The sequence below is a fragment of the Octopus bimaculoides genome, chromosome 7 (assembly GCF_046866305.1).
Source record: "Octopus bimaculoides isolate indiv1 chromosome 7, ASM4686630v1, whole genome shotgun sequence".
Lineage (NCBI taxonomy): Eukaryota > Metazoa > Mollusca > Cephalopoda > Octopoda > Octopodidae > Octopus > Octopus bimaculoides.
In genome coordinates this window covers 31805598-31820834 of record NC_142934.1, presented here as the reverse complement: position 1 = coordinate 31820834, position 15237 = coordinate 31805598, and the positions used below count along the sequence as shown (strand labels likewise).

General features: G+C 39.1%; 2 protein-coding genes across 2 annotated transcripts in view; one reads left to right on the top strand and one right to left on the bottom strand.

Annotated features, from left to right (window-relative positions):
- LOC106868606 (eukaryotic translation initiation factor 3 subunit L-like) overlaps positions 1-8850 on the bottom strand; it is a 39428-nt gene extending 30578 nt beyond the window's left edge. The window contains exons 1-3 of the mRNA XM_089355107.1: positions 8770-8850; positions 6094-6133; positions 2745-2901 (exon numbers count right to left, since the gene is read on the bottom strand). Coding sequence (XP_089211233.1) covers positions 2745-2901; positions 6094-6133; positions 8770-8811 — 239 coding nt within the window. The 5' untranslated portion in view covers positions 8812-8850. The remainder of the gene's footprint in view (positions 1-2744; positions 2902-6093; positions 6134-8769) is intronic.
- A 63-nt stretch (positions 8851-8913) lies between these two features.
- LOC106868624 (uncharacterized) overlaps positions 8914-15237 on the top strand; it is a 12060-nt gene continuing 5736 nt past the window's right edge. The window contains exon 1 of the mRNA XM_014913974.3: positions 8914-9120. Coding sequence (XP_014769460.1) covers positions 9048-9120 — 73 coding nt within the window. The 5' untranslated portion in view covers positions 8914-9047. The remainder of the gene's footprint in view (positions 9121-15237) is intronic.

Genomic DNA, 15237 nt, shown 5'->3' with positions numbered 1-15237 from the left:
GTTCCTTTTGAGCACTGAGCCTCATGGTTGAAAAGTGGCCAAGCTCTTGAGCTGTATTGAGGCAAAGTGACTGAATTCCTTTTAAATGGGCCTCACGGAGGTGAGGCAGCTGAGTTCCTTTCAAGCAGTGGGCCTCATGGAGGCAAAGTGGCTGAGGTCCTTTCGAGTGCTGGGCCTCACAGAGGCAACAGTCAAGACCTTTGGCATTATGTTGTGCTTGAGAAGAAAACCCATCAAACCGAGCAAAATTGCAGTTGTGGCAGATAATGGTATCATGCAAATTGCACCCATGCCAGTTGCATATAAAAGCACCCATTACTCTCAGAGTGGTTGGTGTTAGGAAAGACACCGAGCTATAGAAAACCATGCCAAATCAGACTGGATCCTGGCACAGCCTTCCAGCATATGCCAGCATGGAGAATGGATGTAAATTATTATGACAGTAAAGAAATTTTTTTTTTTAATATCGAAGCATATTTATATTTTTGAAAAAGAAATTATCCTAGAATATAATTTAATGCAAGTGCATTTTTATTGTAATATATCAAGGTTGATTTTCTTATTTATTCCTCTGGAGTCAGAAAGAAACATCAATTGAATTCAAATTTACATAAAGTTAACATTCACCAAAGATTAACACACACACGCACACATATATATGTCGCCTTTCTGGCACTTGTGCCCGCAGCATGTGTAAGGACTTACGAGCGAGATCGTTGCCAGTGCCCCTAGACTGGCTCTTGTGCAGGTGACACATAAAATACACCATTTTGAGTGTGGCCGTTGCCAGTACCGCCTGACTGGCCTTTGTGCCGATGGCACGTAAAAGCACCCACTATACTCTCTGAGTGGTTGGCATTGGGAAGGGTATCCAGCTGTAGAAACTCTGCCAAATGCTGTGCGTGAGAAGACCCGGCAAGCCAATTGAGACCTAAATCTAAGGCCTCAGCCAGTCCACTTATGCGTACCTTCCTTCATTGGACACTAAACTCCACTTGCGAAGACCTGTTGAGGCAAGTGAAATCGAAATAGAGTTAAATTCGACGACTGGCACCCATGTCAACGTGGTCTCCTTCATTGGACACGAAACTCAGCTTGCGAAGACTTATTGGGGAAAGCAAAATCATGAAGGCACCTGTGCCCAGCATCGCCTTTCTGGCATTTGTGCCCTCGGCATGTGTAAGGACTTTCGAGAGAGATCGTTGCCAGTGCCCCTGGACTGGCTCTTGTGCGGGTGGCACATAAAATACACCATTTTAAGCGTGGCCATTGCCAGTACCGCCTGACTGGCCTTCGTGCCAGTGGCACGTAAAAGCACCCACTACACTCTCTGAGTGGTCGGCTTTTAGGAAGGGCATCCAGCTGTAGAAACTCTGCCAATTGAAAATATGCTGTGCGTGAGAAGGCCCGGCAAGCCAAGTGAGACCTAAATCTAAGGCCTCAGCCAGTCCACTTATGCGTACCTTCCTGCCTTCATTGGACACTAAACTCCACTTGCGAAGACCTGTTGAGGCAAGTGAAATCGAAGTCGAGTTAAATTTGACACTAAACTCCATTTGCGAAGACCTGTTGAGGTAAGTGAAATCGAACTAAATTCGATGACTGGCACCAATGCCAACGTCGTCTCCCTCATTGGACACGAAACTCAGCTTGCGAAGACTTATTGGGGCAAGCGAAAGCGAAATTGTGATGGCACCTGTGCCCAGCGTCGCCTTTCTGGCACTTGTGCCCTCGGCATGTGTAAGGACTTTCGAGAGAGATCGTTGCCAGTGCCCCTGGACTGGCTCTTGTGCGGGTGGCACATAAAATACACCATTTTGAGCGTGGCCATTGCCAGTACCGCCTGACTGGCCTTCGTGCGGGTGGCACGTAAAAGCACCCACTACACTCTGAGTGGTTGGCGTTAGGAAGGGCATCCAGCTGTAGAAATTCAGCCAAATCAGACTGGAGCCTGGTGTAGCCATCTGGTTTTCACCAGTCCTCGGTCAAATTGTCCAACCCATGCTAGCATGGAAGGCAGACGTTAAACGACGATGATGATGATGATATATATATATAAACCATGCAAAAACAGACCTAGAACCTGATGTAGCTTTCTGGCTTATCTGTTCTCGTTAAGCTGTCCAGCCCATGCCAGCATGGAAAAAATGATATTAAATGATGACGACATTACATATATAATTATCTCTCTGTAGCAAATATACTATATGGTGATTAAGGGGTTCACCATATTTATATGGGAAGATGTGTTGACATACACCCATTTTTGTCTCAAAAATTTATCAGTATTTCTAGTTTTGGAACATCAGAGATTACTGCTGAAAAGTTTCCAGATTTTGTCAGCTACTTCTAGTTTTATTTCTGAATGCAACAACCTACATTATCTATTTCAGTCACAGTCAGCCTGAGCAATGGGATGTAGGTATTGCTTGATTATAAGTTGAATATAATTATAGACCAGTAGTAGAAATGAAGTTGAGTGTGTAGGAGACACCACATGTATGGGAGAATACTGTTGTTCATAGCTGAATCTCATGATATCTATGTACAGTAACCAGCTTTATGGAACTGGCTGAATCTTATGATACTCATGTACAGTAATCACCAGTGTGGTGTGAACTGAGTAAAAGATCAAAAAACTTCAACCAATCTAGATTGGACAAACATAGCTACCTTAAGTTGCAACTTCCTTGAAGATGTCCATCGTTTGAGCAGTTTTTTAAAATAGTAGCTGTAATACTTACCCATTTTCATAGGCATTCTGAATCTCATATAGATCTTGGTCAGTGATAACTTTATGAAAATAGACCAGGAAGTCCTTTAGGTTTGCAGGAATAATATAGTCTGGCTGGCTGTACTGATGATGACTTTCAGAATAGTCTTGATCCTGGTAAGTGTCACCTAGTAAAAAAAACAAAAAAAAAAAAACATTATTTGAGCAATGCTAAATTATGTACACAAACATTATACACTGGCTTAAAGACGAGAAAATATTGATGATTGAATATTAATTATTTCTATTTATTATGACAAGCTATATATGAATAGAGAAATTTTTACTCCTTTATTTGATAAACACAATACTTAAAAATTAATCATAACATCATCTATTGACAGTATTAACCCTTTGGTGTTTAAGCTGGCCATATCCGGCCCAAATATCCTACATGATTTACATTCAAACTGGCCATATCTAACCTCTCACACCTAACCTACATTGACAGTCTAAGAATAAACTATCACACCGCCGAAACTTCAAAGCTGTAAGATAATGTATGATTAATTCAAAACAATTTGAGTGAAAAAAGTATTACATTTAACAGATTAATCTGAACACTAACGGGTTAATACCATAAAAATGAATGTTAGAATGTGTGCAGTAAAGATTGAGAAGAACAAAACCATATGATACTAATACTTGATTGGGTACCCAAATTCTTTCAAAACACAACACCTTCAACACATAGATTCGATAACTCTGATGTTCACATTATCTGGATTTTCTTCTCATTGTTTGAGCTTAATTTCATTGAAGATTTCCACACACACATACATACATCAATCCATCACAGTAATGCTTATTATTTTATACTAGTGTAAAGGCAGTGAGCATCAGAATCATTAGCACACCAGGAAAAATGCTTAGTGGCATTTCATCCGTCCTTACTTTCTGAGTTCAAATTCCACCATGGTCGACTTTCATCCTTTCAGGGTTGATAAAATAAGTACCAGTCAAGCACTGGGATCAATGTAATCAACTAACCCTCTCCCTGCAAAAGTTACAGGGTTGTATGATGGGTAACTTTGGAAGTTTACTTTTGCTGCCATGGTAATATCAGGAAATATGGCCTGCCATACAATAATAATAATTCAACTTTTATCAAATGTCTTGGTGCGTATACAAAATAATGAAATGAATACTAACTTTAAAAAGAAAAATATTTATTAGTCATTCACTTCCCCACCTCTTCCTCTGACTATGATTCTTTCACTCAATGTCTGAGCTGTCAGCATTCCTAGTATGAACACACATCTTGCACCTTTTAATGTTACTCTCTCTCTCTGAGTGGGGAAATCAACTAACCAACCAACATTTATATTAGCTATGATTAAAGAGTAATTCCATGCTGGTATGGGTTGGACAAAATTGTCACAGTCTGACTTGGTTCTTATTCAAATCTACTGTCCACCTAAGTGAAGCAAGAAGAACCAGCCTCACCTTTAGGTTTCATTTTTGATCAGATTTGTGGGGCTGGATGCTCTTCCTGATGCCAACCACAGAGCCTACTGAATGCATCTTATCATGGCACCAGCATTAGAAAAGTTGTCATGTCCTCAACAAGAGTAAAGGGTCTCTTGACCTTACATTATCTCTCCTCACTGGTTGCTCACTTTACAGTATGTCCATTTGCTCAAAGCATTGCAATAAAGAGTGTATAATGGGAGAGCAATGAGAGAAGAAAAAGCAAGTGGAGCAAGTGAAGGGAATAACCCCACAATGTCAAGGTAATTTTAACCATCTAGGTCAGGTATAGACAATCTTTTTCGAGAAGTAGGCCATATGAAACATGGCTCACATTCAGGTGAGCTGCATTACTAAAAGAAATACTCAAGGTAATTTTTTCGTTAACATGCCATTCAGAAAGTTTTGCTGGTCAGTATGCCCATGACTGCTCTAGACAATGATGGACCCAGAACATACATCTCTTGGCAGAGTTGTTAGAAAGCTTTGTGGTGATCACACCAGTGGTGTTCTGAATTCAAAAAATAAATACCAGTTTAATGCTAGAGTTGATTCTTCTCTCTTTTTCTCTGGAAGGAGTCCACCAAGCTTAACCCATAGTGCTGGGATTTGCACTTACAGAGCATGGGCTGCAGAGCACATTTTATGAAAATGAGACTACCATGCATACACAAAAGATGAAAAATAGTTAAAACATCCCCTTAGTATATAATGGTAGCAAGTTTTACATCATCTGAAAAGTCATTAGTTGAACTATTAGCCCTCTTGCATTCTGGGGGGTATTGGAGCATTTGAATGACATTAGACCCCAACAAAAGCCCATAAATTAAATGCATCTATTTAGGCCATGATCATGGCCCGTCACACTTTATGTGTTAAGTATCAAGGCATGCCATACTTCACTTAACAGTACCCCTATGAGTCCACCAACACACATACATACATCATCTATTCACTTTTTCCAATTATTTCCTCCACAGCAAGACACCTGTTCAGGTCCCTGTATCATATATTAACTTCTCAGTATCTTGCATAAAGCCACCTCCCTCAATAATGAACAACCTGCTAATTAAACTAGCACACAAAGTGACCAAGTATTCCACAGGCACATGAACCCACAAAAACATTTTTTAACTAGAATTAGAGGGATACAAATATAAGTGGACTGAACCTTTGAATTACAAGAACAATCTATCTGACAGTCTTCTACAGTTTCTGTCCACCCAAATTCATCCAGAAGGCTTTGGTTGATCTGAGACTATGATAAAGACACATGTGCAAAACTGAACCTGGAACCTCATGATCGCAAACAGAACTTCTTAATTACTCAGCCATAACTGCATACATGTATCACCATCATTTCAACATCCACTTTTCTATGCTGGCATGGGCCAGGTGGAATTTGTTAAAGTAGATTCTCTATGGCTGAATGCTCTACCTGTGGTCAATCATCAGTTTCAGAAGAAAGCAATATTTCCCCAATGGAAAACAGGAAACAAACAAACAACAATGCTTGTATGATGGTGAGGCACATCTACAATCACCACATGGTATCAAGACAAGGCTACATACATACGTATGTGTATATATATAGATAAATAGATATGGTTTTCCCTAGGCTATTGCAGAAGACACTTACCCAAGGTGCTATGCAGTGGGACTGAATGCAAAACCACATGGTTGAGAAGCAAGGTTCTTAACCATGTAGCCATACCTGCACCTGGTATATATCATGGTAAAATTGGAATGGTGCTTTAATGAAGTACAAAACTGCTAAAATTTGGGTTGGAAAAAAAAAAAAAAAATGAAGATATTCAACAGCTAAATGAAGTGTAGGTAAATTTCCTTACCTGAATGAGCTTCATAATCTGAGTACCCACCATAAGCATCCTGTAAAATAGAATAACAGATTAATTTAACAATTATATAAATAAATTTGACACGATACTTATTCCACACCTACACACGGGCTGGATGGTTTGACTGGAGCTGGTAAGGCCAGGGGCTGCACCAGGCTCCATTGTCTGTTCTGGCATGGTTTCTACGGTTGGATGCCCTTCCAAATGGCAACCACTCCACAGAGTGTACTGGGTTCTTTTTATGTGGACCAGCACCGGTATCAATTCTGCTGTGGTCTTCTTGAGTACATCAAAGCACCAAATATCTTTGTCATTTCCTTTATAAGGTCCAGTGTCGCGAGATCGACCTTCAATACTTCGTCCCATGTCTTCCACAAGTTCCATTCATTTTAAGTGATCAGCACTTCTGTATGCAACTGTCTATATACACACATGTATACATACACACGTGTGTGGCCCTGCTCAATCTGTAGAAAAGGCATAGGTAGAAACTCTATAAGATGTACCCAGTGAAAGCTATGGACACATGGTGCAGTAATATCAAAGAAAGGTTAATTAGGAAGTTTTTGTATGTGGCAGATGTTCAGGAGCAATAAACACTGAAAATGTGCAGAAAACTTCTGCCACATTTCAGGGAGAAAAACTAGACGTAGTTGATAGCTTCTGCTATTTAGGTGAATAAGTTAGTAGTGTAAGTACCTTGAGAGAAAAGTTGAACCTAAGAAGCATCAGTTGTGGTGTGCAAGAGAGACGATTGCGCTGGTATGGTCACGTGGCGAGAATGGATGAGGATAGCTGTGTGAAAAAGTGCCACAACCTAGCAGTTGAGGGAACCTGTGGAAGAGGCAGACCCAAGAAGACCTGGGATGAGATGGTGAAGCATGACCTCTGAACATTAGGCCTCACCAAGGCAATGACTTGTGACCGAGACCTTAGGAATATGCTGTGCGTGAGAAGACCAGGCAAGCCAAGTGAGACCAAAATCCAAGGCCTCTGCTAGGGATGTAGCCAGCCCACTTATGCATACTTTTCCTCCATTGGACACTAAACTCCGCTTGCAAAGACCTGTTGAGGCAAGTGAAATCAAAATCGAAATCGAACTAAATTCGACGACTGGCCCCCATGCCAACGTCTCCTTCATTGGACACTAAACTCTGCTTGCGAAGACCTGTTGGGGCAAGCGAAATTGAAATCATGATGGCACCTGTACCAGTGGAGCGCTAAGAGCACCGTCCGAGCGTGATCGTTACCAGCGTCGCCTTCCTGGCACTTGTGCCGGTGGCACGTGAAAAGTCATTCGGGCGAGATCGTTGCCAGTGTCGCTGGACTGTGCAGGTGGCACGTAAAATGCACCATTTTGAGCGTGGCCGTTGCCAGTACCGCCTGACTGGCCTTCGTGCCGGTGGCACGTAAAAGCACCCACTACACTCTTGGAGTGGTTGGCGTTAGGAAGGGCATCCAGCTGTAGAAACTCTGCCAAATCAGATTGGAGCCTGGTGTAGCCATCTGGTTCACCAGTCCTCAGTCAAATCGTCCAACCCATGCTAGCATGGAAAGCGGACGTTAAACGAACCATGATGATACACACACACCAGTACTTAACTGGGGTTCATATCGACCGGTGGGGGGATAAAAAGTTGGCCAAGGGAAGATTTGAACATATACTGCTTCTGGCAAGACTTCCTTTAGTACCCCCCACCCCGGGAGGAAGTCTTTCCATTGCTTCCCAATCACATGGATCTGGGGTTCAGTCCCACTGCGTGGCAAGTGTCTTTTACTATAGCCTCAAAAAAAAAAAAAGTACGGGGATCGATTTGTTCGACTAAAAACTCTTCATGGCGGTCCGTTGTCAAATGACTGAAATAAGATATATATATATATATATATATATATATATATATATGAGAAGTCATCGTTTTGATAAAGATCATAAACAGCCAAACTGAATGCTTGCTATACCCAGTATTAACGTTTTAATACTACATCACTTTCTTTTAAGTGTTCATATCCATACAAATATCTTCCACCACATAAAGAATCTTTTGTTGATATATTCTAAACAGCGGCATGATCTACGATAAATGGAAATACTCTATTTTACTAAATTCCCCGAAATTCCTCATGAGCATTATGGTCACAAAACTATTCACATCGTATTAAGATGCGATATCTGAAGTGAATTGTCAAGTTGTCACGGAAACAAGCCAGTTTTTCTTTTGGTTTCGCAGAGTCAAAACGAAGGATTACATATAACTGTTTGCTTCATTATCTAAAAATGCAAGGCCTTTACTCAGTGAAAAGAAGCAGATGTAGGAAATGCTCGACATATGCCGGTAAAATTTTTTTCTTCGCTTGTTTTTATGGCTGCAGGAAATTAAAGCTTAGTGAAGCGAAATAATTTAACTATATTCTTATATAAGTGGGAGAAGTTTCATATAAAACAATTGGTAAGAAATTATTGCGTTATTAAAAGGAAACTCCTGACAATTTGAGGTAAATCTGAAAGGAAGTTCCACCATGTTAATGTAACTGGACACATTGTAAACCATGTGGCGGCAAGATACACGCGACAGAGATCACGAGGATTACAGAATTTTCAGAATAGAAAGAAAAAAAAAAGATAATTGAAGAAGAATTTCGTAAGATAAAATATTAATAAATATATACCGAAGGTTCGTGGGCATCGTAATTCGAATCACTCCACTGCATTTTTGTAAAGTAGAATGGATGTTATACCGATGAAAAGACGTTTTCAATCAAAACGAGGCTCAACCTATTTAAAGAATAGACTATTCCTTTAATATCTAAATCCGAAAGTGTATTCTTCCATTCTTGTATTCCGTTATACGATTACAACGGAATAATCTCAGGAAGAGTAAGCAGAGCGTTTGATATTGTTGTCTGTCCTCACTTTTTTTAATGTTATTTAAGTAAATAATTTCGACATGTCTAATGTACCTCTAGAATTAAGGAAACAACTCTTTAGGTCGCCTAGTGTTGAAGGTGAAAGAGTGTCTGGTAAGTAGTATTTTCCGCCTTTTCTTGAAATAAATAATTTCTAACTCACGTAATATCAAGATTTATTCGATTGGGACGATTTTATAATATTTGTAATTCGGCATAACTACAGGGTTTTACCCTGTAGTTATGCCTGTAATTCTTCGTTAACTCGAAATATTACATTAGGCAAATGTCTGTTACCAAATAATGTAGGAAGACTAACAGCCAAATATCCCTCATTATACTGTAGGATTGAGTGCGGTTTACACTAAATATTTGTAATAGCGCACCTCTCCAAGAAAATGAAATGCAATTAAAAAAAAGTTATGAAAATGGAAAATATATAGAAGATAAATGATGGATGCCAAAAAATTAGAAAGATTCACCCATTTTTAAATATTTTATATTAAAAAAAAAGAAGAAAAAAACCGAAAACGGGCACTTGCGAATATAAACAAGCATGTCGGACGATAAAAGGGGCGATAATTTACTTTTGCCAGCCAGGTATTATAAATGAGTGGAGGCGCAATGTCCTAGTGGTTAGGGCAGCGGACTTGCGGTCATAGGATCGCGGTTTCGATTACCAGACCGGGCGTTGTGAGTGTTTATTGAGCGAAAACACCTTAAGCCCCCACGTGGCTCCGGCAGGGGATGGTGGCGAACCCTGCTGTACTCTTTCGCCACAACTTTCACTCTTGCTTCCTGTTTCTGTTGTGCCTGTAATTCAAAGGGTCAGCCTTGTCACACTGTGTCACGCTGAATATCCCCGAGAACTACGTTAAGGGTACACGTGTCTGTGGAGTGCTCAGCCACTTGCACGTTAAATTCACGAGCAGGCTGTTCTGTTGATCGGATCAACTGGAACCCTCGACGTCGTAAGCGACGAAGTGCCAACAATTATTAATGATACGAGGGGCCCGACAATATCGTCTGCGAATTGTACGAAGACCGTTTCACAATCTGTTTCTTGAAATTCAGTTTATAACCAAGACATACTATTATGTCAAATTTTGTGCCCGAATGAGGAATTTTTAATTCTATGACTTTAATTGGTCTCGGAAGAGATTTGGGAACAACAGAAAAGGCCATTAACTAACCCTAACGAATGTGCACAGTAAAAAAATCCGATTAAAAACAATCAAGAATTTGCAAATGATGTTGTCGGGCTCTTAGTATCATTAATAATACCTGATTGGTAAAAGTAAATTACCGCTCCTTGTATCGTCCGACATGTTTGTTTACATTCGCGAGTGCCCGTTTTCCGTTTACTCTTTTACTTGTTTCAGTCATTTGACTGTGGCCATGCTGGAGCACCACCATTTAGTCGAGCTAATCGACCCCAGGACTTATTCTTTGTAAGCCTAGTACTTATTCTATCGGTCTCTTTAGCCGAACCGCTAAGTTACGGGGACATAAAGAAACCAGCATCGGTTGTCAAGCGATGTTGGGGGACAAACACAGACACACAAACATATAGACACACATACACACACACACACACACACATATATATATATATATATATATATATATATATATATATATACGACGGGCTTCTTTCAGTTTTCGTCTACTCAATCCACTCACAAGGCATTGGTCGGCCTGAGGCTACAGTAGAAGACACTTGCCCAAGGTGCTACGCAGTGGGACTGAACCCGGAACCATGTGGTTGGTAAGCAAGCTACTTACCACACAACCACTTTACTTTTTAGTATAAAATATTTTAAAATGGGTGAATCTTTCTAATTTTTTTTTGCATACATCATTTATTTTGTATATATTTTTCATTTTCATAACTTTTTTTTTCAATTGCATTTCATTTTCTTGGAGAGGTGCGCTTCTAAAGGAGCTCCTTTGTAATCCCTACACATTGCGGTTAACAGCTGTGGTTTATGGAGAGGTTAGTACAACAGTTATTGGTTTTAAAGTAATGAATACTTTTGTTGGTAGTAGTAATAGACACTTACCAGAGACTGGTGTATGAAAAGGTTATGTTCTTAACCACTTGGTTTACATTTATAAAAGGTTGCTTTTGTAAATAGTCGTGCACCGGCTATATATATGTATGTAGTCATTGCGATCAATATAAAGATCTTGGGGGTGTTAATAAGTATGTGGAAAACGAATATGAAAAAAAAAAGAATGTGCTCTGACGACCCGCGGTGGGTGGGGAGAGGACTTTCGGGAAATTCACAAGATCTGATTTTTCTGTCATAACTTCTGGTAAAAATGGATATATATATATATATATATATATATATATCTGCCTCATCTTCGAAACGCCTAGTTTAGAATAGAGGCAGCTGATGAAGGAAAAGTTCCATAAGTGGCTTGTCTGTTTTCCTATGTGTTTTGTTTATGTTCCTGTTCCTTTTTTGACGTCCTGTACCCGAATATGCATCTATATATACACGTAGATGTAGGTATGTACATATATGTATGTATACATGCATATGCTCATATATCATTTGTATTATTATATATATATATTGATTTTTTTTTTTTTACGGAATTCTATGTTTTTGGTTATGGAGGATCTGATTCTGAAAGAAAAAAAAAAATCTCAAAAAATCGCATTTTCAAAATTTCAATTACTCCCCACCCCCCTTACTTTTCACTTTTCCCGGATTTTTTTTTTGCTAAATATATAGACAAATACGAAGATTACGATTCTGAAAAAACTTGGTTTGTAAAATTTCAATTTTCCCAAAAAAAATATATATATACATATATATACACACGCACGCACGCACGCACGCACACACGCACACACTCTCTCTCTCTCTCTCTCAAGCCTTTTACGAGAACGCATACAGAAACAGACAAAACAACCGTTCATTTTCACATTTAGACAGTGGGATGGCTGGGTGGGGGATTTTGGGTCGGAGTTTTTCATAAAAAATTTGAATTTGTGTTTATTTTTTTCCATATTCTTAATCTCCGTATTTTCCCCACGTAGATTGATGGAAAAAAAATTCGAAAAAATGTTTAAAAAAGAAAGTTTGAAAAAAAACCCCACTTTAATTTCATATGAATACTTTGTCATATTACTGCGGGAAATTACTTTGAAAGAAACCTTTGCAGAAAGGTGAGTAGATTGATTGCATTATGTTATCGCAGTTTTGTGAGATTTGGCTATTATTTCTAGCATGTGGACAGCCTGCTTGAAGACCTGAGGGTGTGTGTGTGTGTGTATATATATATATATATATATATATATATATATATATATATATAAGGGAGAATTCACAAAAAAACAAAAGACAAAGACAGGTGGTGTAGAAAGCAACCCGATGCATTAGTATAATGCTCGGGAATTGAAAAAGTCTTTAATGTTTCGAGCCTACGCTCTTCTACAGAAAGAAACAAGGAGAGACAAAAAAAAATGTATGTAGTGGTTAGCGATCTATCATGGTGAATGATGTATATATATATATATATTCTTTTTGAAAAATTGAAATTTTGCATACCAATTTTTTTTCAGAATGATAATCTTTGTATTTTTTTATGTATTTCGCAAAAAAAAAAAAAAAAATTCTGGGAAAAGTGAAAGATAGGGAGGGGCTAACTGAAAATTTGAAAATGCGATGCTTTGAAAATTATTTTTTCAGAATCGGATCCTCCATAACCCAAAATGTGGGATTCTGTAAGAAAAGATCAATATATATCAATTTTACCGGAAGTTATGTCAGAAAAATCTGATCTTGTGAATTTTCTGAAAGTTCCCTCCCCACCCCCAGAGTTGTTGGCACGCATTTTTTTCATATTCCTTTTCCACATACTTGTTAACCCCCACCAACTGGTTAATTTTTCTTGTTCCCAGGTGGGGATCTTTATATTGACTGTCATTGATGTCGAAAATATGCGGTTTTGAATTCCGTATAACCTGGCATTGTGTAGTGGCTTCAAGTGATGCAGTATTGAAGTTGGTTACACACACATCCGTTTTAAGTTGGCTCTATGTTTATGGTCTTAGCAGGTTGGTATGGTTTACCGGTATTTCTTACCTGAAATGAACAATGGTATGAATCCTCTACTGAACAAAAGCTCTGTAAACGCAGTTTTTACGGAATTATTGAATTTATAAGTTTACTGTGTTAAAGGTTGAGTAATATACTAAAACATCTCTGTAGGTAAGGTTTTGGGCTAACAAACTCTTGTAAATTCATATCTGCTGCAGGCAGGATATCCATTCTGTGTGTTTCACTTCCTTCTGATGGAATCTTGTGTTGAGAAAAAAACTCGCCTCTTGTTCAGAATTGCAATACAATTTGGAGCTTAGCTTTTTTGGAAATATTTCTCATATTATTTTGGGATGTCATAGCATTGCCGAAAAGTGTATGCAATTTTCATAGATTTTAACCATTGTTCACCCCTGCCCCACTTTAGTTACACAACAATTTTGAAAATAACAAAAGTTTCAAGGAATGTAAGAAGCATATCCAATATATCTTTAAGAGCACTTTTAGTTGTGTCACCTTCAATAATTCCAATGGTATCTATTGGCAGAGAAATAGGAACTACTATATACTTTAAGAAATCAATCTATTTAGTTTTCTTTCAGGTTATAGCAGTCCTCTGCTGGCTGAGGGGGATTAGTGTGGAAGCTACATTTTATTTTCCTGGCTGAGATTTGAAACTGAATCTAAGGATTCACACTTGCCCGATCCACCACTATTGGCTGACGAGGGGTGAAAAATTTCTTTGTCCTGTCAAAAAGTGATGGAGAAGTTTCCACTCAACCTCTGACCTGGGCTGTGTCATGGAAAGTTCAGATGGTATATCCATCCTTCTAGCTAGAAGAGGCCATTATAAATATGGATCCCGTAGACACACACCAGTTAACCAGCAACTGGCAAACAGTGACCAGCCAACAATTAGTCAGTGACACACAGCAGTTAGCAGTTGCAAACGAGATAGAAAACCAGCACAACACAGCCAAATGACAAACGTATACACACACACACAAAATATGTTTTGTACTATCTTTTCCTATCAACATTCTCTTTCTTCCATTTTTACTTTGCTGACTCGTAGTTGGCTGTTTTATGTAGCGGCATATTTGTTTCGAGTATTTGACAAGTAAATACAACTGTGACCGAATAAATAATGAAAACTGTATTCCTATTCTTCATTTTTGTTTTCCTTAAATGCTGGTCAAACATGCCTAGCATAATCTGCTACACTTAACAACTTACATTGATTCATCAACAACACATTTTGCTACACATCCCACTACACTCTGCTGGACATATCCCTCTTCAGCCTTTTTCCTGTCCATTGCCCTTGTAGTTCAAACCAGTCCTGGATGAGGGTTGGCTGAAAGTTCATAGGCTGACTAGGATCCTGTCATAAAATGTGACCAAATGAGGTTTATTTTCAATATAGTCTCCCTTGTGGTCCACACGCTTCTTCCATTGGTGTTGCAGTGCTTGGATCCCATTGGTGAAGAAGCTTTCATCCTGTTGGTCAAAAACGTTATCAACAGCAGATATAACGATATTACTGTGATATTTGTTCCCAGCCAAGTGTTTTTTCATGTTGGGGAACAAATGATAGTCAGATGGGGTTTTAGGAGAGTGGGTTATATATCTTTAGATATACGCCTAACTTTCCTACATTAAATTGGAAGAGAACTGAACGCAGAAACTCCAAACTGATCAACAACAATAAATATTTATTGTTCGGTGGAAAATAAAACAGCTTCTAATTGTCCGGTTTTAGAGTAGCCTGAAATGTAGATGTACTGTTCTTCAAGCTGGTGTCGTTATAGAGACAACTTGGTTCAACCACACTCAAATGGGAGAGCTTGCTTAGACGTCTTGCTTGGTCGCTGTCTGGCTTTGTAAGAGACAGTCTAATAGCGGGAACGCTTCGATGTTTTAAACCCACGCATGCGTGGTTAAGGATTCAGCAATGGCGTCGGCCTTTTGGCGCCAATAGGACGTCACTACAGGGTCAAACCAGGAGAATAGGGAGGGTGATCAGCCAATTCAAAGCTACAGTTATGCACAGCAACCATTGAAAGCAAGGACTTATGTTCTGGAATGTTGTCCTGATGAAACAGGACCCCTTTTGTCACTTTTCCTGGACATTTGGTCTTGATAGCCTTTCGTAAATGTCTCAGCAAGTTGG